The 26,887-nt window shown below is 29.3% G+C and overlaps 4 protein-coding genes across 15 annotated transcripts in view; 3 read left to right on the forward strand and 1 right to left on the reverse strand.

The window, feature by feature from the left end:
* The window catches only part of LOC124428669 (zinc finger protein 423 homolog), a 51,885-nt gene extending 45,730 nt beyond the window's left edge, over nucleotides 1–6,155 (forward strand). For all 4 annotated transcript variants that reach the window (XM_046973007.1, XM_046973009.1, XM_046973010.1 and 1 more), the window contains 4 exons: nucleotides 1,448–3,188; nucleotides 3,293–4,396; nucleotides 4,472–4,696; nucleotides 4,795–6,155. In XM_046973007.1, the coding sequence (XP_046828963.1) occupies nucleotides 1,448–3,188; nucleotides 3,293–4,396; nucleotides 4,472–4,696; nucleotides 4,795–5,214 (3,490 nt within the window). In that variant the 3' untranslated portion in view covers nucleotides 5,215–6,155. The remainder of the gene's footprint in view (nucleotides 1–1,447; nucleotides 3,189–3,292; nucleotides 4,397–4,471; nucleotides 4,697–4,794) is intronic.
* A 297-nt stretch (nucleotides 6,156–6,452) lies between these two features.
* On the forward strand, nucleotides 6,453–11,307 carry LOC124428689 (solute carrier family 12 member 9). 2 transcript variants are annotated; one of them, XM_046973036.1, is made up of 10 exons: nucleotides 6,453–6,635; nucleotides 6,916–7,195; nucleotides 7,319–7,453; nucleotides 7,548–7,885; nucleotides 7,984–8,197; nucleotides 8,268–8,537; nucleotides 8,616–8,823; nucleotides 8,899–9,699; nucleotides 9,835–10,269; nucleotides 10,355–11,307. In XM_046973036.1, exons 2-10 carry the CDS (start codon nucleotides 6,928–6,930, stop codon nucleotides 10,551–10,553), a joined length of 2,868 nt encoding a protein of 955 aa, XP_046828992.1. In that variant the 5' UTR covers nucleotides 6,453–6,635; nucleotides 6,916–6,927; the 3' UTR covers nucleotides 10,554–11,307. The 2 variants fall into 2 exon arrangements, with proteins under 2 accessions (XP_046828992.1, XP_046828993.1); XM_046973037.1 differs by having other exon boundaries at nucleotides 6,920–7,195.
* Nucleotides 11,308–14,850: 3,543 nt separating this feature from the next.
* LOC124428889 (transcription factor IIIB 90 kDa subunit) overlaps nucleotides 14,851–26,887 on the forward strand; it is a 12,858-nt gene continuing 821 nt past the window's right edge. Inside the window, exons 1-14 of one of the 7 annotated variants that reach the window (XM_046973508.1) lie at nucleotides 15,492–15,576; nucleotides 15,882–15,983; nucleotides 16,167–16,309; nucleotides 16,760–16,973; nucleotides 17,113–17,197; nucleotides 17,345–17,481; nucleotides 17,598–17,702; nucleotides 25,402–25,551; nucleotides 25,641–25,734; nucleotides 25,843–25,975; nucleotides 26,071–26,167; nucleotides 26,265–26,414; nucleotides 26,511–26,596; nucleotides 26,671–26,887. The exon at nucleotides 26,671–26,887 is cut by the window's right edge and continues 21 nt beyond it. In XM_046973508.1, the coding sequence (XP_046829464.1) occupies nucleotides 16,760–16,973; nucleotides 17,113–17,197; nucleotides 17,345–17,481; nucleotides 17,598–17,702; nucleotides 25,402–25,551; nucleotides 25,641–25,734; nucleotides 25,843–25,975; nucleotides 26,071–26,167; nucleotides 26,265–26,414; nucleotides 26,511–26,596; nucleotides 26,671–26,887 (1,468 nt within the window). In that variant the 5' untranslated portion in view covers nucleotides 15,492–15,576; nucleotides 15,882–15,983; nucleotides 16,167–16,309. Of the gene's footprint in view, nucleotides 14,971–15,491; nucleotides 15,577–15,881; nucleotides 15,984–16,066; nucleotides 16,310–16,454; nucleotides 16,683–16,759; nucleotides 16,974–17,112; nucleotides 17,198–17,344; nucleotides 17,482–17,597; nucleotides 17,703–25,401; nucleotides 25,552–25,640; nucleotides 25,735–25,842; nucleotides 25,976–26,070; nucleotides 26,168–26,264; nucleotides 26,415–26,510; nucleotides 26,597–26,670 lie in introns of those variants that run through there. The other 6 variants (XM_046973506.1, XM_046973509.1, XM_046973510.1 and 3 more) reach the window with 6 other exon arrangements.
* On the reverse strand, nucleotides 18,773–25,200 carry LOC124428891 (BTB/POZ domain-containing protein 6-B). Of its 2 annotated transcripts, none has more exons than XM_046973513.1 (7): nucleotides 23,805–23,941; nucleotides 23,285–23,566; nucleotides 23,008–23,155; nucleotides 22,693–22,909; nucleotides 20,830–21,016; nucleotides 20,591–20,769; nucleotides 18,773–20,196 (listed from the first exon to the last, which is right to left on the reverse strand). In XM_046973513.1, exons 1-7 carry the CDS (start codon nucleotides 23,815–23,817, stop codon nucleotides 19,732–19,734), a joined length of 1,491 nt encoding a protein of 496 aa, XP_046829469.1. In that variant the 5' UTR covers nucleotides 23,818–23,941; the 3' UTR covers nucleotides 18,773–19,731. The 2 variants fall into 2 exon arrangements, with proteins under 2 accessions (XP_046829469.1, XP_046829468.1); XM_046973512.1 differs by lacking the exon at nucleotides 23,805–23,941 and adding an exon at nucleotides 24,796–25,200 and having other exon boundaries at nucleotides 18,774–20,196.

Here is a 26,887-nt window from a genome sequence, read left to right on the forward strand (position 1 = left end):
TTTATAATGAATCAAAATGAACGAACGTAGATCAGAGAACATTAAATATTTTAAAACTATCCAAAGAAATGTTTAGAAAGTATCTATACGTACATACAAAAACAATTATGATCTATGAATTATTCTATACATCTTGCCTTTTTTTCTAAAGTCTATCGCTAATCTATACACAAATGATACATATACATCGTATCTTTTTGACATCATGAATTTCAAATAAGAGAAAACCAACGCATATTATTACATTAATAATTATCTTAATATATACCTGATCTTTTATAATGTTTATATAGTCTAAACGCATGAGAAAAATCGATATACGGAAAGAAAATCAGCGCGCGTCATCTATTTTTTCTTATTTTTTGTTTTGTTTTCTTTTTGTTTTTTTTTTCTTTTTCTCTTCCCCGAGCGGAAAAAACGATACATCCGATAATAGAACAGCAAAGAGTAGCTCCAGCGATAATCCAAGTCGATGAATTATTCAGACGTAAAGTGCAAGAGTAAATTTGCCGTCTGTCTTCGTTCCGAAGAGAATCGAGACACTGACCGGTTGGACCAACGGGTGACCTCACCTTATACGGATTTAGTTTTCCATCTCTCCACAATGATGAATTATTCATATTACTGGTGGTTTATTCTCTCGAAAATTGCTGACCTGTCACCTCTTTTAGCAGCTACGAAAAAATCTGAGCATATGTGAGTCTATATGGATAGCTATATCTATCTAACCCTATATCTTGATACTTTCGTATATCAAGATTCACTTTATTAGCTAATGAAAAGATATTTTCAAGCTTACTCACGACGTTTATCAATTAACAGAAAACGAATATCCGTTCTCTTTTTATAAAAAACTTCACTGAACGTTTGTTTAATTTTTTCGAGAGACTACAGAATAGAGAGAGAGAGAGAGAGAAGAAAAAGAAGACGAACACTTGCCCGTAGGTGGACCTTTTAAAATAGGATTTTTATAGTACCCATATCATTAATTTACAATTTCAAGGATATTTCAGATCGCGCACAGGATACACTCGTTGATAAGTCTTGACGTCGATTAATTTGATCCTAGTGACTTGCTACGTTTAACAGGAAATTCGATTTCCTGAATAATATTCCTTTCCTTGTGGTAACGGATATAACTATGGCAGTTATGCGATGTGAAAGAGAGAGAGAGAGAGAGAGAGAGAGAAAGAGAGAGAGAGAAAGAGAGAGAGAGAGAGAGAGCGACAGCTCTCTTTATTGGGAAGATTTAGAGGATAAATTCTTTTCTTTGAAAACAAAATTTCCCTATCTCGATTCGAATAAAAATCTCATTGAATAATTCTGACCTACATTTAAATCTCTCTACGATTTCATCTTCTCCATTTAGAAAGAATAATAATTGTCAAATTCTAGTATTAATATCTATAAATGCATTAATAATTTTATTCGATATATTTTGCCGTAGTGATCATTTGAAAATACATATGAAAACTCACGATACGCAAAAGCCGTACCAGTGTACGGCATGTTCGAGGGGATACAATACGGCGGCAGCATTGACTTCTCACATGCAATCGCATAAGAAACATCACCAAGGAACAAGTAACAATAGTAACAAGCTTCAAGATTCGGATTATGGTAGAAGGAGCGTCTCTTCTCACAGTACGTCCTCTCCACCTGTACCAAGTTCGCCTTCGCCTTCGTTAAACTTAAGTTTAAATCCGAAAAATACTTTGAAGGCACCACTAGGAACTTCTTGTAGTGCCTCGACAACGCCGATACTAAATTCCCCTTTGAAATTAGCTTGCATGTATTGCACCAGAGATTCGTTCAGTTGTATGCAACAACTACAAATGCATGTCCACACGATGCACCAAGCGATTCTAAGCGGAGAAAATCTTGTCGTAGCACCGTCTCCGAGTAGAACTACCGATTCGGTCGTTGATTGTTCTCGTGATAAGCTATTGGATCGATCCGATGGCATTTCGAAGGATCAAGAGAAAAAGTACGAGGAAAGATCGATGGAAAAGGATTATAAAAATACTTTTACTTGTTATCAATGTACTATGAAATTTTCGAGTTTAGCCACATTGAGAGACCATCTGATTTCTATACATAGAACTGATGCCTTTGGTACGTCCTTGATAATGTGCCCTCTATGCGGTATCCCATGTAACTCTGCAGCAGCTTACGCCGAGCATTACGTTCTTCAACATTGCGAAAATCGTCGAGTAGCTCCGCAAAATCCTCAAGAATACATAGATCCTAAATTAAATGGAGTCTACGATACGAAAGGTATGAGATTACAAAAAAATAGAGAACAACAACCTATGTTAGAACCGGCTGATCTCACAAGTAAACACATTAAATCGTGTGAAAGTAATTACACGTCTAGTACGCTACTTTGCGGCCAATGCGGTGCAGCTTTGAAGGATTTCGAATCTTTCCGGGAACATCTTGCCAGACATTTGCAAGCCGATCATCGAAACGAAGCTGCAAGATATCTCTGTCCAAAGTGTGAAACGAGTTTTCAAAATAGAGAAGACATGTTGGCACATTTAACGAAACATTATTTGGGCCAAATTAGTAAGGAATATGCTTGTTCCGCTTGTAAGAAGTTATATCCACATCCTGATCTACTTCAAAGGCACCTTTTGGATAGTCATGCTCATCATCTTTACAGATGTGCACTCTGTAGAGACACCTTCGATTCTAGAGTAGCGATTCAAGTACATTTTGCTGTTAAACATAGCCAAGAATGTAGAATATACAGGTGTAATGCTTGTACGGCACCAAATAATGAAAATTCACCTGGAAATGCACCTGGCGAAGGTCGAAGTTTCTTCAGAAGCGAAAGCGAGATGGCCAATCATGTTAGAAACATTCATGCGCCGCCGGCGATGGCGAACAATAGCCCGATTGCCAGGAGTCCAGCTTCTACCCCAGGAATGACTGTCAATTCTGGACCTAGATGTGTCTTTTGTGGTATCTACTGTGGTTCTGAACTCGAATTACAGCTTCATTTGGCAAGCCATTCTACTAGTCTTTATAGATGTCCTATTTGTAGAGAAGGTTTTGCCGTTGAATTCTTATTGGACAGGCATATCACTCAAGTACATCATGCTGGCGAACATCAAATAATAAATGCACGAAATAATCCACGAGAAAATGGACGGCTTCATCGTCATCCTAGGTCTCAAGAAGAGGTGAGTGGATTTCTTAAAAAAAAAGACCTAATTTCTTCTGCAAATTTTTAAATTGTATTTGATTTATTTATTTGTTCGTTCATTCGTTTCTTCATTTATTATAGGTAAAATCACAAAAGAGAGGACGTTCACCAGCCTCGAGCAACAACAATTCTTTGAACCAACGTGACAATAACAACAAAAGACCAAACTTCGGTGTATCAGGAGGACAACAATGTGAGCTATGCGAGCGTGGTGAATTCGCAAACGAAGCTGAACTACAAGCTCACAAAAAGTTAGCTCACGCATCGTCAAAAGTTCCAAGCAAAAGTTCTTTATCGAATGTGAGCATGACTTGTGCTTATTGTGGGGAGGTCTGTCGATCAAGAAATGAATTGGAATCTCATATGAGAATGCAACATACCTCGAGCGAGCCTGGCGGCCGACATAAGTGTAATATCTGTGACGAAGTCTGTCCTTCGGGCGCAATTTTGGCTGAACATAAGCTTCAGAAACATTGCAAGATTCAATTAAGCGATACTTGTGTCGTTTGTCGTGGAAATTTAACGACCGAAGCGTTATTCCTTGAGCACGTACAAAGACACAGCTTGGAAAATGTGGATCCGCAACAAAGACTGGACAATTCTTTACCTCATCTTCCAGCGCCATGTGTTGTTTGCAGACAAACTCTTATCAGCGATCTGGAATGTCGCCTTCACGCTCGACATCATCTTAGAACATCCACTAGCTCTCCGAATACGAGTTCTAGTCCAAGCCCTAAACAAAAGCCCCTCAATCCAAATTGTTGCCTTTGCTTACGAGAATTCTCTACTGAAGACTTCGTCAATCTTCCTCCTAATCACTTTAGTGGAGGACAATCTCTTAAAGTTTGCAAATCTTGCTATGTCAGATATTCTCAAGGTCTACCAATTTTGAGTTCACCTTACGAGCATGCTCGTAATATTAATAATAAGTGCGAACGTTCATGGATCAAGGATAAAGATCTTCAATGGGATGGCTCCGGAGATAGATGGGATACGGATCGTGGTTTTAAAAACGAAGATCGTTCGATCAACGATCAAAATGGCGATCCTAAATGTGATAATAAAAGATGTCAAGAGTGTGGGGTAAAATTTGAAGATCCTGAAGAAGCAGAAAAACATAAAATTATTGTACATAATAAAATGCATGATGGTGGGTCCAGTACTTACACGTGCATACAATGTCAGGTGATTAAAACTTTATCTAGAATATATTTTTATTGGAAATATTATATTAATCCTATTTAAATATTGAATTTCCAGATATCATTTCCGAGCGAAACTATGATACAGCAGCATGTAACAAAAGAACATTTAGAAGCGTCAGGAAAAGGAGCCGTTGATACTTTGAGATGCCATTTATGTATATTCGAAGCAAATAGCCCTCTCCAATTGCAGAGTCATTTAATAGAGCATACGTTTGCCGGATGTGCTGCTCTCAATTGTTACATCTGTCAAGCTCTTTTCACTACGCCTATTGCTCTTCAGGTATACCTCTTAATAATTTAAAACATAAACTACTATTAGCTGTATTTTACCTCGTGACTTATTAATAAGAATATTATTTAACTGCTTCCCAATTACAGAATCATATGTTACAAGAACATGGCTTAAATGCACGACCTTACGATTGTTCGAAGTGTACCTCAAAGTTCTTTTTCAAAGCTGAATTAGATCATCATGTATTGATGTTTCATCGTATCGAAGAAAATTCTGCATTGCCTGAAACGGTAAAAGATATGTTAGAAACAAATAACCAAATTAATAATAGTGAGGATCGTAAGTTCGATGAAAATATTACGATAAAAGAAGAATTATTACAAGGAACCGAAGAGGAAGAAGAACAACAAGAAGGAGAAGAAGAGGAAGAAGAAGAGGAGGAAGAAGTTAATGTAGATGGACAAATTGAACAAGAAAAGTTAGATAAAGAAGAATCAGAGCAAAAAAGGACAACTTTGAAAATTGAAGTCAATAAACAGATAGAATCTGAAAAGGAAGAAACGTGATTCCTTAAATTAGGAGATAAAATTTGTTGAAGACATAAAATGATTATGACAAAACAGGTTTTGTTTTTTTTTTGTTATTTCTTTTTTTTTCTTTTTTTTTTCTTTTTTGAAATTGCATGCATGTCGTTATTTCGCTGAACCTAATAATAAATAGGAAACATTCCTTTTTCTCGATAATATTTTACATGTATTTAAGACAATCTATTTACAAGAAATATACTGTTGCTAAAAGATTGTAATGTACGTTACATATCTTGTTATTATTAAAATAATCATATTATACACATAAACTTTATATAATGAGAAATTTAATTTTGTTTTAAAAATATAATAATATACTTTAGAAATATGTACTGAGAGAACTCATCTTACCTAAGTCGTTATGTTTAATATTAATGTTATATGACATATAACATAAGGCTTACACAAACTTTACATTATATTTGGGAATATGTAATTATCTTTATCGCGTTAAGTTTAAAAATGCTCGTGTTAACAATTGTAAAACACATTAATTGTTATTATTAATGCTTCATTAAAATTTGTTTCTTGTTGCTTTCATTCTGATTTACATACAGTTACTAATTGTATTAGAATAAAATACAATGTGCATAAATTACCAATATACCCAACAGACACATCAGCTGTAATATAAATTACATTTCATTTTTCTCTGCTAAAATTCTATAGTAGAGGAAAATTATGTCATAGTCTCTATATATAATATGTATATATAGATATAATATATTACTGGCAAAAATATTAAGAAAGCTCTTTCAATTAGTCAATAACATAAATTATAAAATGAGTGGTATTTACAATTAAGAAAATGCAATAACCTGTCCAATAAACTTAAGTTCAATACTTAAACTCAATAAGGTTAATACTTAAGTTCAATAAGGTAGATCTATTGCAAAAATAAATCATTGTTTTCAAACTTATCTGCCACAATAAATATTAATTTAACCATTTGTTGACTCAATGTCTTATAAAAGAAAAAATAAAAAAAGAATACTATTATATGTTCAATTTATTTTTTCTTCTCTTTATTTTTTTTTGGGTTTTTGTATTTTATTCCTATAATTGATAATACAGTTTTCGATTTTATCTCTTATCGACATTTACAATTTTCTGAGTTTTATATATTGTCGATAAAGTAAAGTTATCCGAAAATAATAAAGAAGAGAACTATCGATAAGACACTCCATAGAATAAAAATTACCATTATATATTACATCCGTGTTATTTATTGTCCATGACTAAAAGGAAAAACGATACCTATTTTTTGGAATAAGTTTATTAACCTCAAACATCTATTTATTTAATATGACGTTTTAACGCATGACATCATAACTTAGTGACTAATTGAATTGTGATTGTCTATAACTATATACTTTATTATGCGAAGAACAAAGAATTGAGTAAGTTATCCATATTTAAGTATATAAACAGAAAATTAATCCATAATCATAACCTTTTTTATTATTTTATAAACATGTGGGGATAAAATTTCATCAATATTATGTTCATTATTGAACTTGTTTATTATAAAATATTAATACACACACACATAACGATGTGTGTATGTATGCATATATATATATTGCTTTAATTCAATTTATATAATTGCCTTATATACATAGTAATATGTCTTCTATGTATAATAATATGTATAATTAATTCTGCTTATTATCTTTGAAGAAAGCTTGCAATATGATTGCACCAGAGATTGGTTCTACAAATGCTGAACCTGTACACATAAGAATTACAAGTGAAAAAGCACCATTAATCAGTACCAGAAATGTATTTCAAAGACTTAGCAGTATATTTAAAATTGGTAAAACGCCACGTACCGATGGAGAAGGATATGTTGAATTTGGTAGTCTTGGTGTTGATAGTACACGTACATTAGGGACTTTTGCTGGTGTATTCAGTCCTGTCACACTATCCATGTTCAGTGCCTTAGTTTTCATACGTATGGGTAAGGTTGATATATAAATATTTATTATTTAAATGTGAAATACATGTCTTTATATTATTAATTTGGATTACACACGTTAGAAACTTAATACAGTTTAACATTGTAATATATTATATATTGCAGGCTATATCGTGGGAAATGCAGGATTATTTGTAACTCTAATACAATTTATAATTGCCTATGGAATTCTACTCTTTACCGTTGCATCTGTTTGTGCTATATCAACAAATGGAGCAGTGGAAGGAGGTGGCGCATACTGTATCCTTGCATAATATATGACATATTAGTTTCATAATTAGCCGTATTTCTGAATAAGTATATATTTTTCTAAATTATTCTATACATTATTTAGTTATGATCAGTCGTACATTAGGACCTGAATTCGGTGGTTCCATTGGTACATTATTTTTCATGGCAAATATTGTATCAAGCGCACTTTGCATTTCTGGTTGTGCCGAAGGCTTAGTAGAAAATTTTGGTCCCTCTGGATATTTAGTTGGAAAAAATACATTCATACCAAATGGTCGATGGTGGCTATTTCTCTATCGTTCTTTGTTAAATACAGCCAATCTTTTAGTTTGTCTAATAGGAGCTGCTATGTTTGCAAAAACTAGTGTTGCCATTCTAGCAGTCGTTTGTATTTGTCTTGGAAGTGTTTTCATAAGTTTTTTAGTAGGAGGGCCTATGGAGGTCAGATTATTAGTATAATAATAATATATAATATTGATAATGATTATATTTTTTAGTGTTTTAAGAATATATAAAAAGGATTAATTATATATTTGTAGATATCAATACCAGATGCAAATACATTAGTACAAAATGCTACAGAACATGTGAATGGATCATATACAGGACTTTTGTCTTCCACCCTTGCAAATAATTTATATTCAAATTATAGTGCAGATTATACGAGCCCTGGTACAATGACTGATTTTGCTAGTGTATTTGGCGTACTATTCAGTGGTGTAACAGGCATTATGGCTGGAGCAAATATGAGTGGTAAATATCACTAAAATTTCTTACATTATAATTATATGTTTTATAATTACTTTAATATTCACAATCACAGGTGAATTAAAAAATCCTGGAACAAACATCCCACGTGGAACATTATCAGCAGTATTATTTACTTTTCTATGTTATATACTACTATCTATTTTGACAGCTGCGACTACAAGTCGCTTTTTACTACAGAATAATTTTATGTATATGATGCCAATAAATATTTGGCCGCCATTTGTTACTGTTGGTATATTGACAGCGACGTTCAGTGCTGGTTTGAGTAACTTAATTGGCTCAAGTAGAGTATTGGAAGCATTAGCAAAAGATAATGTCTTTGGTAAATGATCAAATTATATACTTATTAAACACATATTAAGAAATTTTTACATCATTCTTGTATACGTTTTTTATTTAGGTTCAGGATTAAATTTTATTGTACAAGGTACATGGCAAGGAAATCCAATAGCTGCGGTATTTACATCATGGAGTCTTGTACAAATAATTTTACTTATTCGTTCCTTGAATACAATTGCTCAAATCAATTCAGTATTATTTCTTTTAAGTTATTTAGCAACTAATTTAGCCTGTCTTGGACTTGAACTTGCAAGTGCCCCAAATTTCAGGTAAGCATTTTACATTCTTATAAAAATCTATACTTATCTATATAAAAACATAATCAATATTTAACATAATTGCAGACCAACATTTAATTATTTTACATGGCATACTGCTACTATAGGTCTTCTTGGGACATTAATTATGATGTTTGTAATAAACAGTATTTACGCATCGAGTAGTATAATATTATGTTTAATTTTAATAATCGTACTACATTTATTCTCACCGAGTAAAAATGCACCATGGGGTAGTATATCACAAGCATTAATATTTCATCAAGTGAGAAAATATTTATTAATGTTAGACTCTCGCAAAGACCATGTTAAATTTTGGAGACCGCAAATGCTTTTGATGGTTGCTTCGCCAAGATCTGCATGTCCTCTTATAGATTTTGTAAACGATTTGAAGAAAGGAGGATTATATGTTATAGGACATGTAAAAATAGGAGATTTTACTGGACAGAATGCTGATCCTACAATAGAAGAATATCCTCACTGGTTGAGTTTAGTCGATCATATGAAAGTGAAAGCATTTGTAGAGCTAACAGTTACAAAAACGGTCCGTGAAGGATTACATCATTTAATAAGAATATCTGGAATGGGTGCAATGAAACCAAATACAATTATTCTTGGCTTTTATGACGAAGAAACACCAAGAAATTTTTTCACCGATTCTCAATATTCAACTGCAATATTTGAGAATGCTAACGAAAACATTGGAGTTTCTAACAATGTTATATTTCCATTGAGGCAAACCGGCGGTACAGAAAAAAATGTGGATCCAGTACAATATGTTGGAATGTGTTCAGATGTTTTAAGAATGAAAAAGAACTTGTGTTTATGCAGAAACTTCCACTTGCTTGATAAATCACAGATTTCGAAGTAAGTTGTATATATTGTTATATATATTGTTAGATATATTATTAGAGATATTGTATATATTGTTAAATATTTGATAAAGTATTATAAATAGATATATCTCGCATTATTATTATATAATATAATATAACTTTGCAGAAATTCAAATCTTAAATACATTGATGTATGGCCAGTGAACTTCTTCCAACCATCCGATCAAGATCCATTCGATACAACTTCGTTATTTATGCTTCAACTAGCATGCATTATAAATATGGTTCCTGTGTGGAAAAATTTACATCTTAGAGTATTCCATTGTGAAATTGCAGACAGTAGTAGTACAAGTTTAAGCTTTTCAGAGTCGCAAAGTTCTATCAATGAATTTCCCAAAGTCTCAAACGAGCATAAAATAAAAAAATTATTAAATGTTTTGAGGATCTCGGCATCGATTAAGAAAATTCCTAATTGGGAAGCGCAAATAAGTGGTCTAAAGGGCAGATCTCTTATCGAGCCAAAATTGGATACACAGTACGAGACAGGTACTGAAAATATGGATAATACCTTGAGTAATGTCTCTAAAACTTATATATTGAGGTGATTATATATGATGGACATAATATACAATTTTCTTTTATATGATATTTAAGGTTTTAAAAATATTTACATTTATGAATTTCAGTGTTAATCAGTTAATTAAACAACATTCCAGTCAAACAACAACCACTTTTATATATTTACCAGCACCACCTATATCGAATACATGGGATGAAAATATTATGTATCGACAATACCTTCAATTATTAACAGAATTGACTATGGATTTACCACCGATAGTTTTAGTACATGGCGTCAGTGCTGTTACATCGACAACTTTGTAGCAATATCAAAGCATAGAAAGAAAAAATTAATATTTTACTTTGATAAATAATAGTATCATTTTATGCATTAAATATTTATGCTTTAAATTATTATAATAACTACATTATAATTTAATTAATTGATTTATTATAACTGATGCACAAAATGATAAATAATGTTAAAGTTATTCGATATAAAAGTATTTAATAATTCAAAAATGATTTTATTTAAATAGTAATATAATCTCATAAGAGCAATAAGTAATTTTTTAAGCTTTACGAAAATATTTATAATATTCTTTACACTCACGACTAAATTTTAATTTACTGACATCATGTGACTTATATTACTGTGATAAATTTATTCTATAAAATATTTTCCGCAAAGGAATATTTTGGAAATCTGTAAAGATACATTTATCAAAAATTAATCATGTATCTATCTTAATATATTTCATATACAAAAATATGTGGGTTTACATTTTTTACTACATTTCAATTAATCTTTATTTTTGAAATAGATAAAGACAGTGTGAAAAATTATCGAAAGAATAGAAATACTTAGAAACTATCAGATATTATTTGAAGATGGTTGGCATACAAATAAGTGAAATACATACAGTATAACGAAATTTAATCATTCATAGAATAACAAATCTTATTTACTAATTCCTAAAATATTATTGTAACAAATAAACATATGTATTTCTCTTGATAGTATTTCAAACTACATTGATTTACTCTCAGAATAATTAAAATAAAAATAATATTTAATTATTGCCATTGCATTTTAATAATGTAAACTTCCATTATGTAATAAGATTTATCTACAGAGAAGTATAATCTTCAGTTCTTGTTTACTTTTATTCAATCATAATTATGTTCGAAATGTTTTAAAGCATGTTAGTTCTAGATTTAAGAGCGATTGTACGATTCAGTGATTTTAAGATATATGGAGGGTGATCCATAGATCAATCAGAAATCCGATTCTTTTTTTTTTTTTTTTTTTAATAAATGAGAATTATAGAATAAAATTTACTTAGACAAAGTATTCTTTTTTAACAGCATTGAATACGCGGTTAATTCAATACAAATTTCATTTTACAATTAAACAATATTATTCTATATTTACAGAACTATATTCTTCGATATCTATTTATTTTTACAAGAGAAATCAATCTATTAATGGTTAAACCATAATTAACTCTCTATATATATTTATCTACATATCACTTGTTAAAACTATAATTTATTTCACTATCACGAAAAAATTATAAACATTTAAATCTTCCAAATGTTTCATAGACCTTCAGAAATAATATAAGACCATAAAAGTTAATAACAAATATTTAATAATTAAAGAAATAAATTATTAAAGTTTGAAGTAAAAGCAATGTATTCGATATATCTACATATATAAATCCTTATCCTCTATAATCTATTGCCATATTGTCGCAAAAATGCTCGATCTATAATAGGATAACATGATAATAGTGGAGATCGTCGAATAAAAAGCCCGCAAATATTGTTCATTTAATGATTGGACACTAAATGGCGGAAAAGGTATTAATATTACGGCAACCTAGTCGCGACTGTTACGCCTCCTCCGGCAAGACACATAACTAACACGCCTCGACGCCACCAAACGCACACGCGGGAAACCAACCAAACAAAATAAAGGATAATAAAAGACATCAAAACAAAGGAAACCAAAAAAAACACAAAGAGAATACAAAGAAAATCATTCATTCTTTCTTCGACTCTTCTAGAGACCACAGCCATAGCTGATGGAAGTCATAGTCTAATTATACCTACTGTATGCTGAACAAAGCTAAATAAACATATCACAATTGTTACTTAATGTGCAAAGTTTCTTTCTACATAGTGGATTGTCAACGATAAACCTACAATATGTCCGTTTAATTTAGTACCAATGTACACGCTAGATGGCGCAAGGAGTATTAAAAGAATATCGGTATGATAATACAATAACTCTTTCCTACATTAGATGGAGCCAAGGATATAAAAAATGTGGGTTTTATCATTGATAATCTGCTATGTAGAAAGAACTTTGCACATCAAGTAATAAATAGTGATATATTTATTTAACTATGTTTGATATATAATCAGATTATGACTTCCAGTAGCTATAGCTGTGATCTCTAGAAGAGTCGAAAAGAGAATAATAATTTTCTTTATGTGGCCGGTGTCTTTTTCATCTCTATTTTCTTGTTGTCTCTCATTTTGTTTGGTTGATTTCCCACGTGTGTTTGGTGGTGTCGAGGCGTGTTAGTTATATGCTTGGCGGAGGAGTCGTAACAGTTTCAATGAAGTCGTCACATGTTTAATATCCCTGATGCTATCTAGTGCGGGTACCGATACTATTAAAACTATTAAAAAATATGTTTAATATCCCTGGCGCCATCTAGCGTTACACCAGCTGAACGATACTTTGGCATCTTTTATTCGACGATCTCCACTACTTTCATGTTCTACTATTACAAATCGAACATTTTTGCGACAGCATGGTGGTTGATTATTTGATAGCATTCATATATATAGATATACACTGAATACATTTTTATTTCCACAAATAATACTTAAAAAAGAAATTGCACTCATATTATATTGTATTATATCATAGAGCAATATATATGATAAAATAAGTAGTTCTATAATTATAAAATAAAATAAATATTTTACGTGAATGGAAATTTAATGTGTACTCAATAAAAACCTACCATTATTCTCCTTATACGACCTACATAAGCGAAATCGTACCACCATGTTATGTTCTTCTCGAAATTCTTGTATTTCAAATAAATTCCAGGTTATGGACAAAACGAAAATTTTTTCCACAAATTGGATTTGTACCAGGATCATATAATGTGCAAAGAGGTGGTACGCGAAATCATGTCATCTCCAAATGTTATATTGTGTTCAAAAATCTAAATTATGGGAATATCCTGTTCAAAAATCAAAATTACGGAAAGCGCTGAAATTTTTCCTGCAAATCTAGATTTGTCTCAAAATCATATGACATGTAAAGAAATGGTATACGAAATTGTGCCATCTCTTGGTATTTTATACTGCCTTACTTCAAAATTCAAATTACGGAAAGCGCGAAAATTTTTCCTATAAATCAAGATTTGTATCAGGATCATATGATGTGCAGAGATGTACGCAAGATTATATCTTGTGAAGTTTTCTCACTTACCTGATGTACATCAATTCAGTACTAAAATCTTGTCACTTATTTATTTATCATATTCCGATTGTAGTTTTTTGGATCAGACGAATAATTTGACTAATGTCTGTTTTGGATGAGGAATGATAGGATCTAATAAAAAATATATTCGATTTCTATTCACATTAAACTTTTTTAGTTTCGTTTTCTTTAAATAATACACAGAAAGTACATTGTATTCGATAATTATAAAGATATTCGCTATATTACATAAACTACGCTTTATTATATTATAAATATAATACAACATATATTAAAATATAAATAGTATATAATACAATGTAATATAATGTATAATACAATATTTTATACTTTACAATAATGTAACGCAATATTATATAATTTTATATAATACAAAATACATTTTATTGGATATGTATAATTTTTTTAAGCACAAAATGTTTTAATATTGCAAGAATTCTTAAATATATGTCTATAAAAATTTCATATTATTCTTCTCTAAGCGTTGTTCTCAATGTAGTGAAATAAGAGAAAGATTAAGTCAAGAACTGAAAATATATCCAACATATATCAATATTTTTGTTGTTATTAACTTTTTTATTTATTATACAATTAAATTAAATTAAAAAGAAAAAAGATTTTAATTATAAATTGTATACCTACTGAAGTACAATGCTGAAGTATAATACTGAAATTTTTACGATCTCATGATACACTTTACAAGATTTCTTCTTACACAAGGATTAACATTTCAAACAGTTAGAATTATATACATACCAAGAGATATTACTGCTCTAAACAAAATAATGAAAAGATCTATGCCAAGTATAACCAAACATACAATAAATTTATTCATATATGGAAAAAAAATTACTATATTTATGGATTATTTTATCTGTAGACCAGGTAGAAATCACATCTATACTGAGATCTATACTGGCCAGACACACAATGAAAATGTATTGTATCTTCAATTACCTTTAATTGTTGTTATTCATTTGTTTTGTATCAGGATCACATGATATATGAAGAGGTGACAAGTGAAACCGTGCCACCTCTTGATAAGTTATATTCTCAAATATGCATTTGTCATCGATTAAAATTATACTGCTGTTATCTCCTATCTAGCACAGATCATCACAGTTTCACGTCAGCCATCTGTGGAGAAAATAAATATAAGAGAGATTGAATAGTAATACCTTATTAAATTATCAAATAAAGAGAAAAAGAGTAAGTTAATTCGTTATTTTCGTTTACATTGATAGAATAAAAAAAACATCAGGAATCGTTTAGCCTCGATCTACGATTCCTGTATTACGAATCTAAACGCTTACCAATACGCTATAAATTGCTCATAGAACCTCTATCTTTTGTCTATCTGTGTCTAAAATCTAAAAAAAACTACAAATTCTTTCAAAATTTAACAATATTTTGTAAATTCAAGTTCATTAACATAAATGATTGGACACGTATTTTCTTATTTTTGACATAGAATCATCTGGTCAAAGTTCATTAAAATGATCGAATAAGTTATCGTAGCTTCCCCGTGCAAGTATCATGAAACGCATTTCTTTGCATTTGGAAATATTCACCAAATCTGAGCATCAGCTATTTACATACACAAACAAGCAGGCAATCGCTAATTCACGAACATAAACATACACCATTCAAGCGTGTATATGAAAAGCAGTAGTGGAAGTAAGAGCTTCATCTCTTTTGTCACAAATTTTGAGGGGCGCCACAGTATTAAACTTTTTCTTCGTGAAAAATGTCGAAAACAGCATTTACGATATCAATGAGAACGGAAGTAATTCTTGAACAATTTCGATGAACAAGGTCTCATTTTTAAGAAGGTTTAATCTATAGCACCTCTTTAATGAATTCTTGGAAAAACTTTTTATTTGTGCATAAACTATTCTTGAAATAATACCATTATTTAATACGATTTTTTTCAAAGAAAATAAAGCTTTTTTAAAAATTCGTTAAAAAGGCGCCGTAGATCAAATCTTTATTTTTAAAATGAGTTATTGTTCATCATAATCAGTCAAGAATTACGCCTGTTCTCATTGATGGAGTAAACCATTAAAAATCCATGGCTAATGAACAGCCCTAAATCTATAACTATCTTGTCACATATAAAGATTACACCATATGACACTTCGCTATATATCAAAAAATAATGATCGATAGAAAAGAAAAGGGTTCGTCAACTAATACCACTTATCATAAGTGTATAAGTATGTGTACGTAGTTCCAAATATTACAATATTTTGCAGCATTATAATAAATCTGTACTCCCTCTTTCTCTTTGTGCGAGTGTGTGTGTGCGCGCGCCCGCATGTATATTCCTATATATATATATATATGTATATATCATTTTCAATAGTTTATATATTAATATAATTGATAAAATAATTTTCAACTAGACAGTGAGAGAGAGAGAGAAATTGATGGGAATTGAACCTTTGTTTTTGGAATTAGAAATTCGGAGTGCTCTACTTGAGTTAGCAAGAATTCGTGCCGCCGAGTATTAAATACTATTGGCTACAGTTAAGAACAACTAATAAAGGTATATAAAATATGTTTTTTAATATAAAACAATAATGATCATTAAATAATTCCTATACATGGATATATTTTTTCCTTACTGTGTTTGTATTCTGTGCATAATGTATCCGTATTTATCAAAAATTAAGTTGTATTAACCTTAACTGAGAATACTTACGTATCTTTATGAACTTAGAATGTCAAACGCATGTGATGGAAATAAAAAAGATGCAAAGTTTTTTATTCGTATCTCAAAACAGTGTTGAAAAAAAAAGAAAAAAGGATATTAATTAGTTTTGTGTCGTAGCATAAATTTTTTTTAAATTAATATAACAATTTTTTTCTACAGTTTCAATATATGTATTTTTACATTTTGTGTGACAACTAAAGTAAAGGTTATAATTATCTCTATTTTAATAAGTATTAACAACTCATTTTTATTAACAATTGTCTATCGAACTTTATATTGCAGATGTCAGGGAATAAGTGTCGTAATTGTGGCTCTATAGACATAGAGACAGACCCTGCACGAGGCGATGCTGTTTGTACAGAATGTGGATTTGTACTGGAGGACCAACTTATTGTCAGTGAGACTACTTTTGAAGAATCTCCATCTGGCAATATGATGGTCCTCGGACAATTTGTTGCAAATGACAGTACTGGTGGAGCTACAGGATTTGGCGCAGGTATATTATCTTTAATATTTTTAATATACATCTACTATTTGTTTTTCATCTAATGGATTTGATATGATTTATCCATATATGTAATTATACTGCGTGATGAAGTAATAAAGTCAAATTAATACATTGTTTCGTTTTTTAGCATATCACGTTAGTGGAAAAGAATCAAGAGGTATCACATTACAAAATGCAAGAAAAGGAATAACGCATCTCTGTATGCAATTACAGTAAGTTTCATAATTCTTTTTTCTTATTATCAATAATTATATTTAAGGTGACTTGATAAATTAACTAATTATTATTAATATCAACAATATAACTTGGAAATATAATGTTTATATTTATCTAATTCTACTCTCTTTATTTGTTATAAGACTCAATCAGCATTGCATCGATATATCTGTTAATTTTTACAAAATGGCATTAAGCCGACAACTGACTCGTGGAAGAAAACAAGCTCACAATCATGCAGCCTGTGTGTATATCACTTGTCGCACTGAAGGCACGGCTCGTATCCTTTAAATATATTTTTATTTAAGAAAATTCTAGATTATATATTAGTAAACTATAAGTAATATTAGGTTTACGTATAATTATTTATTTATGATTCCTTAATGACTTACAAAGATTTGCTTATCGATATCAGTGATGTTCTTCAAATTTGTGTCCATGAATTGGGACGGACGTATTTGCGGTTCACACAAGCCTTATGTATCAATATACCTTCAGTAGGTAAGTATTTATTATAAATTGTTATATTTTGCATGATACATTATTTTAATTTTTTATTTCAAAAATTTATTTTTTACGGCTGTTTCATTTAATTAAAGTAGTCTCTACTTGAATTTAAAGAATGTGTATTTGCACTAATTATAATGAATTATTAAAAAATTTAATATATATATAAATAAATAATATATATATATATTTATACTTAACAAAGTATTATTGGTCAATATGATTAGTAGATAAACTTAAATAAAAAATTCTTATATTTCAGTATCAAAACTTTTACATTTCTATTATGAAATAAGATAAAATTTAGACAAAGATTAATAATATTTTATAATAATGTTTTTTTTTACTGCTTAAATGTAAGACTTAATATAATTTAAAATGTATTCTTGCAATGTTAAACTTGATAAGAGTCAATATAATAATAGATTTTAATAATATTTGGTTAATAAACTTTACGATACTTTCAAGGAATTAGGTCTCATTGAATAATCATTATCTATTAAATATTCATTAAATTTATTGCAAGAATAACAATTATTAATCCAAATTCATCAGGACAAGAAAAATCATATTTTTTTTCTGTAGCAATGGTGCAGTTAATAGTTAATTTTTTTCTCTTCAAATGATGTTTACCTTTTTCAAAACTCACATATGATACAAATTTTCACAATGCATTTTTATCATTACATAGATCTCATTTCTATATATTTTTATTATAAATATTTACAATTTTCATTGCCACTAAGCAGAAAACAATTTCATTTCTACACATATTCTAAAAAATATAAATGATAAATAAATCTAATAACAATAAAGATAGAAAATAATGATAAATGTACTATTTTACAATATTGTTATTTACTATATTGAACAATTATTTATCTCTTATCTTTTTTCATTACTTTTAATACTTTAATATATACACTTACATATGTGATGTATTGTACAAAGATAAACTAAACTTGTGGTTATATTTTGATATTCAAGTAAAAAATATGATAATTATATACAAATATTAGCAAAAATAAACAATAAAAGAATTATTAACGTTAATTTAATGCTTCTTTTATAGAACTAAGTTTTTACATATTATGCGTTTACTTTTATTAGATGGAATTAATACCAGAATTATATTTTTATGTTATTTAAATACTGACATTTTTATACAACTTATGATAACAAATTAACAAATTATATTTTTGTTATTCAAAGTAATATGGATTCATTTGATAAGATAGAAATTGATAAGATAGAAATTGAGATAGTATTGAGAAGTATTTTAAGTTATTTCAATTTAAATTAGTGTTACATCACGAAATGAGATATTTTTGACAATATTTTATAATCCACACAATACTTTTGTTTTACAAATATCTCAGTTATGCAGTTCCAAAAATATTCATCCATTTTGTTGAAATTTAAGATTATTATACATTGTTATGTTACAACGTATGTATTTTCAAACGATTGAAAAATTGCTAATTGATTTACTACTGCCGTCATCGTAAAATGATTAATATTAATACATATTTATTTTTCTTATTGCCTTATTTTTATGCTTTATTACTTTTATAATATCTGACCATTAAGATTGAACACTATTTGTTTCTAAAATAAATTTTTCTTTTTCATATGACAGCAAAGAATATATTCTGAAAACTTTCAGATTAAAGTGCACCTGTCATACTTGCTTATTTACTAAAATCTGTAGAGTGACAATATTGCTTGCAATACATTCTCTGTTGCAAGATATAATTGTGCATAGAGTAAAATATTCTACTAAGTGGGTATATTTTAATACAAGATCTGTGTACTAAACTATTTTCATCATAGAATATACATATCATGTGCAAATTCCCACACAGTAGAATTTCACTCTATTAAATTTAACTTGTCACTTAACAGGCTGACGAAGTGTGCAAGTTTCGTTTAAAATGATAGCCACTGAATACCTACAAGATTTTTTTTTGTTCGCAAAAAGAAAACACTTTGATTAAAGTGTTACTCACATTGTAAATTTACATCAATCATCTGATGGTGGTCCATAAAAAATCAATTCAGGTATCTGTCCACCTTGAACACCTGTACCATTAGTACTTTCAGAACTACACTGAAATTGAAAGTTTACACTGCCAACCGTAGCCTCTGTCATACCTTCTTGACCAAAATAACTTAATTCTACACCATCGAGTATTGCACTTGCTGTATAAAAGCACTCTGGTTCTATTTGTATAGGATTTTCAAAGTACACGTGAAATGTACTGCTTGATCCATCAGAAAAAAATTTTGTACTATTTTCTGACAAGACACAGCCCAGCCTCTTAAGTTCTATTCTAACATTATAGTCCGCAGCACCAGTAGAGCTTCCATATAAACCAAAACCAACCACAAAAATTCTTTTGTCAACACTGAACTGGATTGAATCACATCTTCCTCTGTAGCGCCACTGATTTGATCTATAAGCGCATGATTGGAATCTATGACAAACCTATAAAGAAATTTCCAGTTCTCACGTAGATCAGTAAATACTTTATTACAAGCACATAAAATCTTAAAATTTATATACATATAGAGCAATCATAGTTAGGATCGTTTCATGGTACAAAATAAATTATTAATACATTATATAGATACAGTATATAGATCACAAAAATTTAAAAAAGGAAAAAGAAATAAAATGAAAATGATTATGTCACTTAAACCAATAAATTTTACAATTTTTATGGGAAGCCAATTTGAATATATTAATTAAATCATTATCAACGAAAGAATAGACAGAACTATATGATGAACCTATATAATTTATTTCAAGTAATATGACATTGAGAAAAATTATTTTGTGTTGAGAAATGATTGGACAATTTAATATTTTTTATGCGTACCTGAGTTTTTAATCCTTGTCGAGCTTTTGTAGGAAAGCATAGCATCGGTCTGTTACTTGCAGTGAAGTGTAGAAAAACATCTATTGTTTCTTGTTGTGTCAGTATACCAGTTTGTGCGGCACTATTAGCAAATTCCTCTAAATTCATAGCTGGAAGTCGAATTAGATACAAGGCAGATCCTAAAATAAAGAATAGAAATAATATAACTAATTCTTTTAAAAAAGTTTAAAAATATTCACCTAATAATTGTCGTTGATTCGCGGATGTGGGCTCAAGATCTTGTCTTAAACACTCAGCAGAAGCCCATCTTAATGCAGCATCCCACACATAAATCTCTTTACAATTTAATGTTTCTCGAGATAAGACAGATTCAAGTGTATGAATGTCAATGTCTACAAAACCATCGGATCTTAGTGCCATTTCTGCCTGTATAATAGATATCAATATAAATTTACATGAATTTAAATATACAAGTACTTGCTGAAGATATTTAAATAATATATCATGCAAAAATAGAATACTATAGTGTATTTAATTTTCAATGGATATCCTGTTCTCAGTAAATGTAGTTAAATTTTCTCTATTGAGATTTTTTGTTATATATGATATTTAAATCTAAAAATTATAATAATTATACACGCACGTGCGAGGGCCTTGTATAAATAATAAATAATTCAGTTTTTCATTATGTTTTATATTACTTTTATTTTGTCATAGTTATAAATTTTTTATTCCCGAAAAATTATTGTTAAAAATTATCTTTAAAAATCCAAATATTATTTATAATTCTTCTATAGAATAAAGCTCATATTTTTGCTTTTATCTTATATACATTCTCTATTTAAATTTCATAATGCTTTTATCTAATGAACCTGAAAATATATTTACTATCACAGAAAAATTGATCACTACCGAGTATATTATGAAAAATGCAAAAGCAGGGACATGTAAAATGAATATCTATGAAGTAGGTAAATAGATTCTAAAAAGTTCGATATTAAAAAATTTTTTAAACAGATAAGGAATATTTGTTTTTAAAAATGAAAACTTATATAGTCTTAATATATCTACATTTAATTTTTTATTAAAATTAAATGATGGAGGGACACAATACATAAATAAAATATAACTTTTATTGTGAAGCCTTTTTAGTTTCATAAATATAAGTGTAAATATACAAAATTGCAAGTAAACTACATTCATTAATAAAATAATATATCAAAAAAGATTTAAAATCTAATATTACATAAAAAATTTCAAAAGCATTTATTTTTCTATAAAGCAACATTTTTGATAAAGATTACATGTTTTTTTAATGGTATTTTATTATTGTAGTTACTTATCTCTACAAGTTTTATATTTTCAGTGCTATATACAAGTAATATATAAAAAACAAACTTAAAAATACAATGCGATATAAGTTACAGGAAATATAATATTAACCGATTGCAACATGGATTATTAAAAAGTGAAAGCATCTTTAATAATGTTGATAATTTTGATAATGTTTGAAATCTTTATAATAAAAACTAATTTTAATTGTAAAACAGGTTTTCCTTATCTGGTTAATTATTAGATAAATTCTACATAATTACACCATTAGATTTTACTACTATTTTAGATAAATCATGATTGTTACTATATCTACTATCTGAAAGATCATTAACATTTACTGTGTGTTTCATACATTCATAATCTTCTATAAAACTATCTCGATACATCATGTTTTGTGTGATTTCTATGTCCAGTTTATTACCTGGAAAATACGGCTCACTACGCGTACGAAAAAGTGTATATGGTAATCGTTCTTTATTTATATCAATTGCAGAGGAATAACATTTAATTTCAGATAAACTTAAACAATGCGGTACTAATGATATTCTACTTTTGGAACTTTCATGAGTGTCATTTATTCTCAATTTTTTCTGATAATTACGTTCATATTGTGACTTTTTGAATTTATCTTTGATACAAACATCTTCGTAAGAATAAAAATGTCGAATATGATAATCATGATCACTAAGAAAATTTGATTCATCTACCATCATGTCCAAGCTTGTATTTAAAGTAATGGTACTTAATACCTTTTGATTATTACTTACTTGAGCATCTATAACTTCCCAGCATCGTTGCATAAGGTCTGGTTCTTCAAATAATCGAGATTGGCTTAGAAGTAAACATGCATTCTTAGCAGTCAAACTTGTTTCCAAATAATTGACACATGCACGTGCTAAGTGTGGAACTATATATTTTTTAGCAACGTAAAGGGTTGCTAAAACTGTATCAGCTTCTAGTTGTACTTCATCACAGTACATATACCTGAAATAAGACTCTTTTAAAAATAGTGAAGTTCCGCTATGAAATTTGTAATTCCATAATTTTTAAGCATGATCTTTATATATCTCTTACATACTCACCTTAACAGAGCAAGGAAAGCTGCTGGCTCTACATCTGGTACTTCTATATCTTGTTTATTTTCTGCTAGTCCACCATAAAACATAGCATAAAATACGGAACTACCAGTAGCTAAGACATACTTGTGCGCTGGTATAGTTTGTGTATGACCTGTAACAAACATCATCATCTTCTATTTATAATATATTCAACATTTCAAATACCTTAAAATTCAATATATATAATTATAATATATTTATCAATTCTATTAAATTATAAGAAGAAAGGACGATTATATACCTGGACTACCAACAATAAAAATAATATCTGCCATGAGGTGGTTATTGAACATAGCAGCATTACGTTCACGGACAGTAGTTTTTGTTGCTTGCCAATTAGGATCTTGTGTACAGTCTTCGGGTGATGAAAGATTCAAATGAGTTACGGGCGATGATAAGGAAGACAGTGGTGATGTAGGAGCACTAGGGGGCTGATTTATTATTCCCTCTCGTTGCAATACAATGGAAGAAGACAGAGGGCTTACCGATGGTGGGGAATCTGATACATTGCTCGGAGATTCCGCTAGAACATTCACAAGTTTTCTTGATTAGATTGCCATCTTGACATTTTTTCAATGATTCAATGCACTTATTTTCTCATTTAAACCAATAACCTTAATTAAAGAAATAAATATCTCATGAAAGCATATCATATTTGTACATACACAATATAGTAGCACATTATATACAGAAATAATAATATTTCTTAAATAATATAAACGAAAGTTGACGCGTCATAAAAAAAAAAACAAATAATTTACCGTCAGTATACATTATTTCATCAATTTGATATTAATTTTAGAGCAAATCTTTTATCTATGTTTCGACATAGCAAAAAAGGTGTCACCAAAACAAATTGATGAATTCCGTAAAATATTTGATACCGTTATACAATAAGATGTACCGATTAAAGCGGGACATGTATGTGCATCATATTGAATAGCAAAAACGTTTCGTGGTAGCGGAGCACCGAGAAACGTTCGTCTCGCTCCGTTTTTGTTCGGGCATATTCGTGCAACTCTCGGTTGCACGTGATGCACATCGTGCGAAGATCAAATGTATGAAAAAAATATCAACGAATTTCTTTACAACGTTGATTAAATACACGATTATCTACCATTGTATACGATAACTCTAATCAACATTCAATTGTCTTTTTAATCTATATATCGATATCATAATTTAAGGCGCTTTCAACATGGAGCAATATAATTTTGTTAAATGATACCCTAATGATTAACGTAGTCATGCCGATAACAGGAACTATCTTATCAACGTGAATGCGTGTCACTGTTTCTCAATATAATATACATATAGATATATACAAACAGTAGAGATAGATATAAACAAAATCTTTTATAAATTTGTTGTACTCATTATTTTACATATTTTTATGTAACGATCAATCTGAAATTATATGAAACGTATATGCGATATAATTAATAATAATATTGTTTTTAATATATCTATATATATTGAATTATTTCAGGGTGATGTGTTTATTTAGAACTAAAAACACGATTGTAATTTCTAAAAACATTAAATGACTGATCATCCATTATTTGTAAATAAATCAATAAGAGAAAATTTCTCTTCGATATATACGATATATATATATATATATAGTATAAGTATATATAAATATATTATATATATAATATAAATATATGTACATGTATATCCACATCATTATTTAAACAGAATGAATTTAAAATACATTATCTTTTTAATTTATTCATATAATTTTCTTACCGTTGACCCAAGCATTGGTTTGCTTGACCGTGACGTTATCTTGATACCGTTGCAACGGCTTGGCGGTGATCTTCGAGTATAAGTTAGACATCTCTGCTCTTTCTGCAAGACGAGACGTCTTTCTTGTCTATTAATCCTTCTTTTTTCTTTTTCTTGTCTATTTTGAATCGGTGCTTAATCTTTTTAGCCGTTTCGAATGAAAAAGTCACGAGAAATTTAAGATAATAAAGATACGTAGGTCGAGGGCCGAGGCGCCATGCCAGGAAGACGGGCGCTGGTTAGGCAACATCACACGTTACGTTCATCTCTGCAATCGGTCGATAATCCGAGTTAAAACGCGCATGTCTCTTTATTTAAATCATACTTTCTTTATTCTGTCATTATTTAATGGCAAAACTTTTCCAAATAATATATTTATGATCTTATTTAAAACAAATATCATATCGTCGATTTTGATCTTTTATGACAGACCAATCGGATGACAGTATTTTTATGAACTTAAATAGCGATATTGAATTTTTAAATTTGCCGCGTATTTACGTCATGATTTAAATCGTATTGCATTTACTTTTATATATTATACTTTTTTAAATCATTATATTTTAGATCCTTGTTTGTACATTATGAGATTCGCAAATAAGCTTGAATTTGGTGAAAAAACTCATGAAGTATCAATGACTGCATTAAGAGTAGTGCAAAGAATGAAAAGAGATAGCATACACAGTGGTCGGAAACCATCAGGATTATGTGGCGCGGGTAAATTTGAATTATATATTTTTTAATTAAGAGAATATATATATAATTTAGTTATAATAAATATATACATATATATTATTTCATTACAGCTTTGTTAATGGCAGCACGATTACATGAATTTAATAGATCCCCTGCTGATATTGTAAAAATTGTCAAAGTTCATGAATCTACTTTACGTAAAAGGTCATAAATTATTTATTTTATAATATAAAAATAATATATAAATGCATGCGTGCGTATGTGTTATATATATTTAATGTTAAATCAGATATTTAAAATATTGAATCTTAGATTAATGGAATTTGGAGACACACCTTCTAGTGCCTTGACTTTGGAAGAATTTATGACAGTTGATTTAGAGGAAGAACAAGATCCACCTGCATTTAAAGCTGCTCGTAAAAAAGATAGAGAACGATTACAAAAAGTAAAAAAACATCAAATATTTTTAAGCTATAGAATTATTACATTAATTTCTTTAAATATACTATATTTTGTAATATTTGTTTTTATTAATTTCAGTTAGAAAATATAGATTCAGAAATAAATGAATTTCAAGCTGAAATTGACAGACAAATAGAAGAACAAAAAGTTGGAAAAGGAAAAAAACGCAAAGATGGTATTTTAATTTATTCTCCAACTTATTTATGTATGCACGCATACATACATACAATGTATATTTCTTAAATAGTATATAATCTTAACTTTGTTTACAGGCCCTTATCTAGAAAGTGATTATGCTGATAGATTTATTAAAGAAACTAATTTAAATATTATTAAAGGTTGCATTGATTATGAACATGTGGATTCGGATGTTGAGGAAGAATTACTTGAACGTAATAATGATACGTTATTTACAGGACTTGGTAAGATCTATTTATACATATGCATGTATATGTTGACAAAGTTAATTAGCAATTAATATAATTTATGTTACAACAAAATATTGTAAACTTTTGAAGGTCCTGATATTGCATCCATGGGTTTAAATGGAACAAAGGAAACGACTAGAGAATCAAAAGATAAAATAGAGACAAATTTTGAAAATGTAAGTATATATACATTTTTTTAATAATATTGTTTGTCTTCTTGAAAGAAGAATCCAATACTTGTTTATCACAGTTCTCTGGAGAAATTGACAGTGCTGACATTGACGATGACGAACTGGACGACTATATAATGACAGAAAAAGAAGCTGAATTCAAAGATACTTTATGGAAAAAAGTCAATGCAAAATATTTGACTGAACAACAAGAAAAAGAAGAACGACGAAAGAAAGAAAAGGAAGAAGGTAAACCAGAGAAAAAGAGAAGACGTACTACAAAACGAAATAAAAATC

This window comes from Vespa crabro, chromosome 13 (assembly GCF_910589235.1).
Source record: "Vespa crabro chromosome 13, iyVesCrab1.2, whole genome shotgun sequence".
Lineage (NCBI taxonomy): Eukaryota > Metazoa > Arthropoda > Insecta > Hymenoptera > Vespidae > Vespa > Vespa crabro.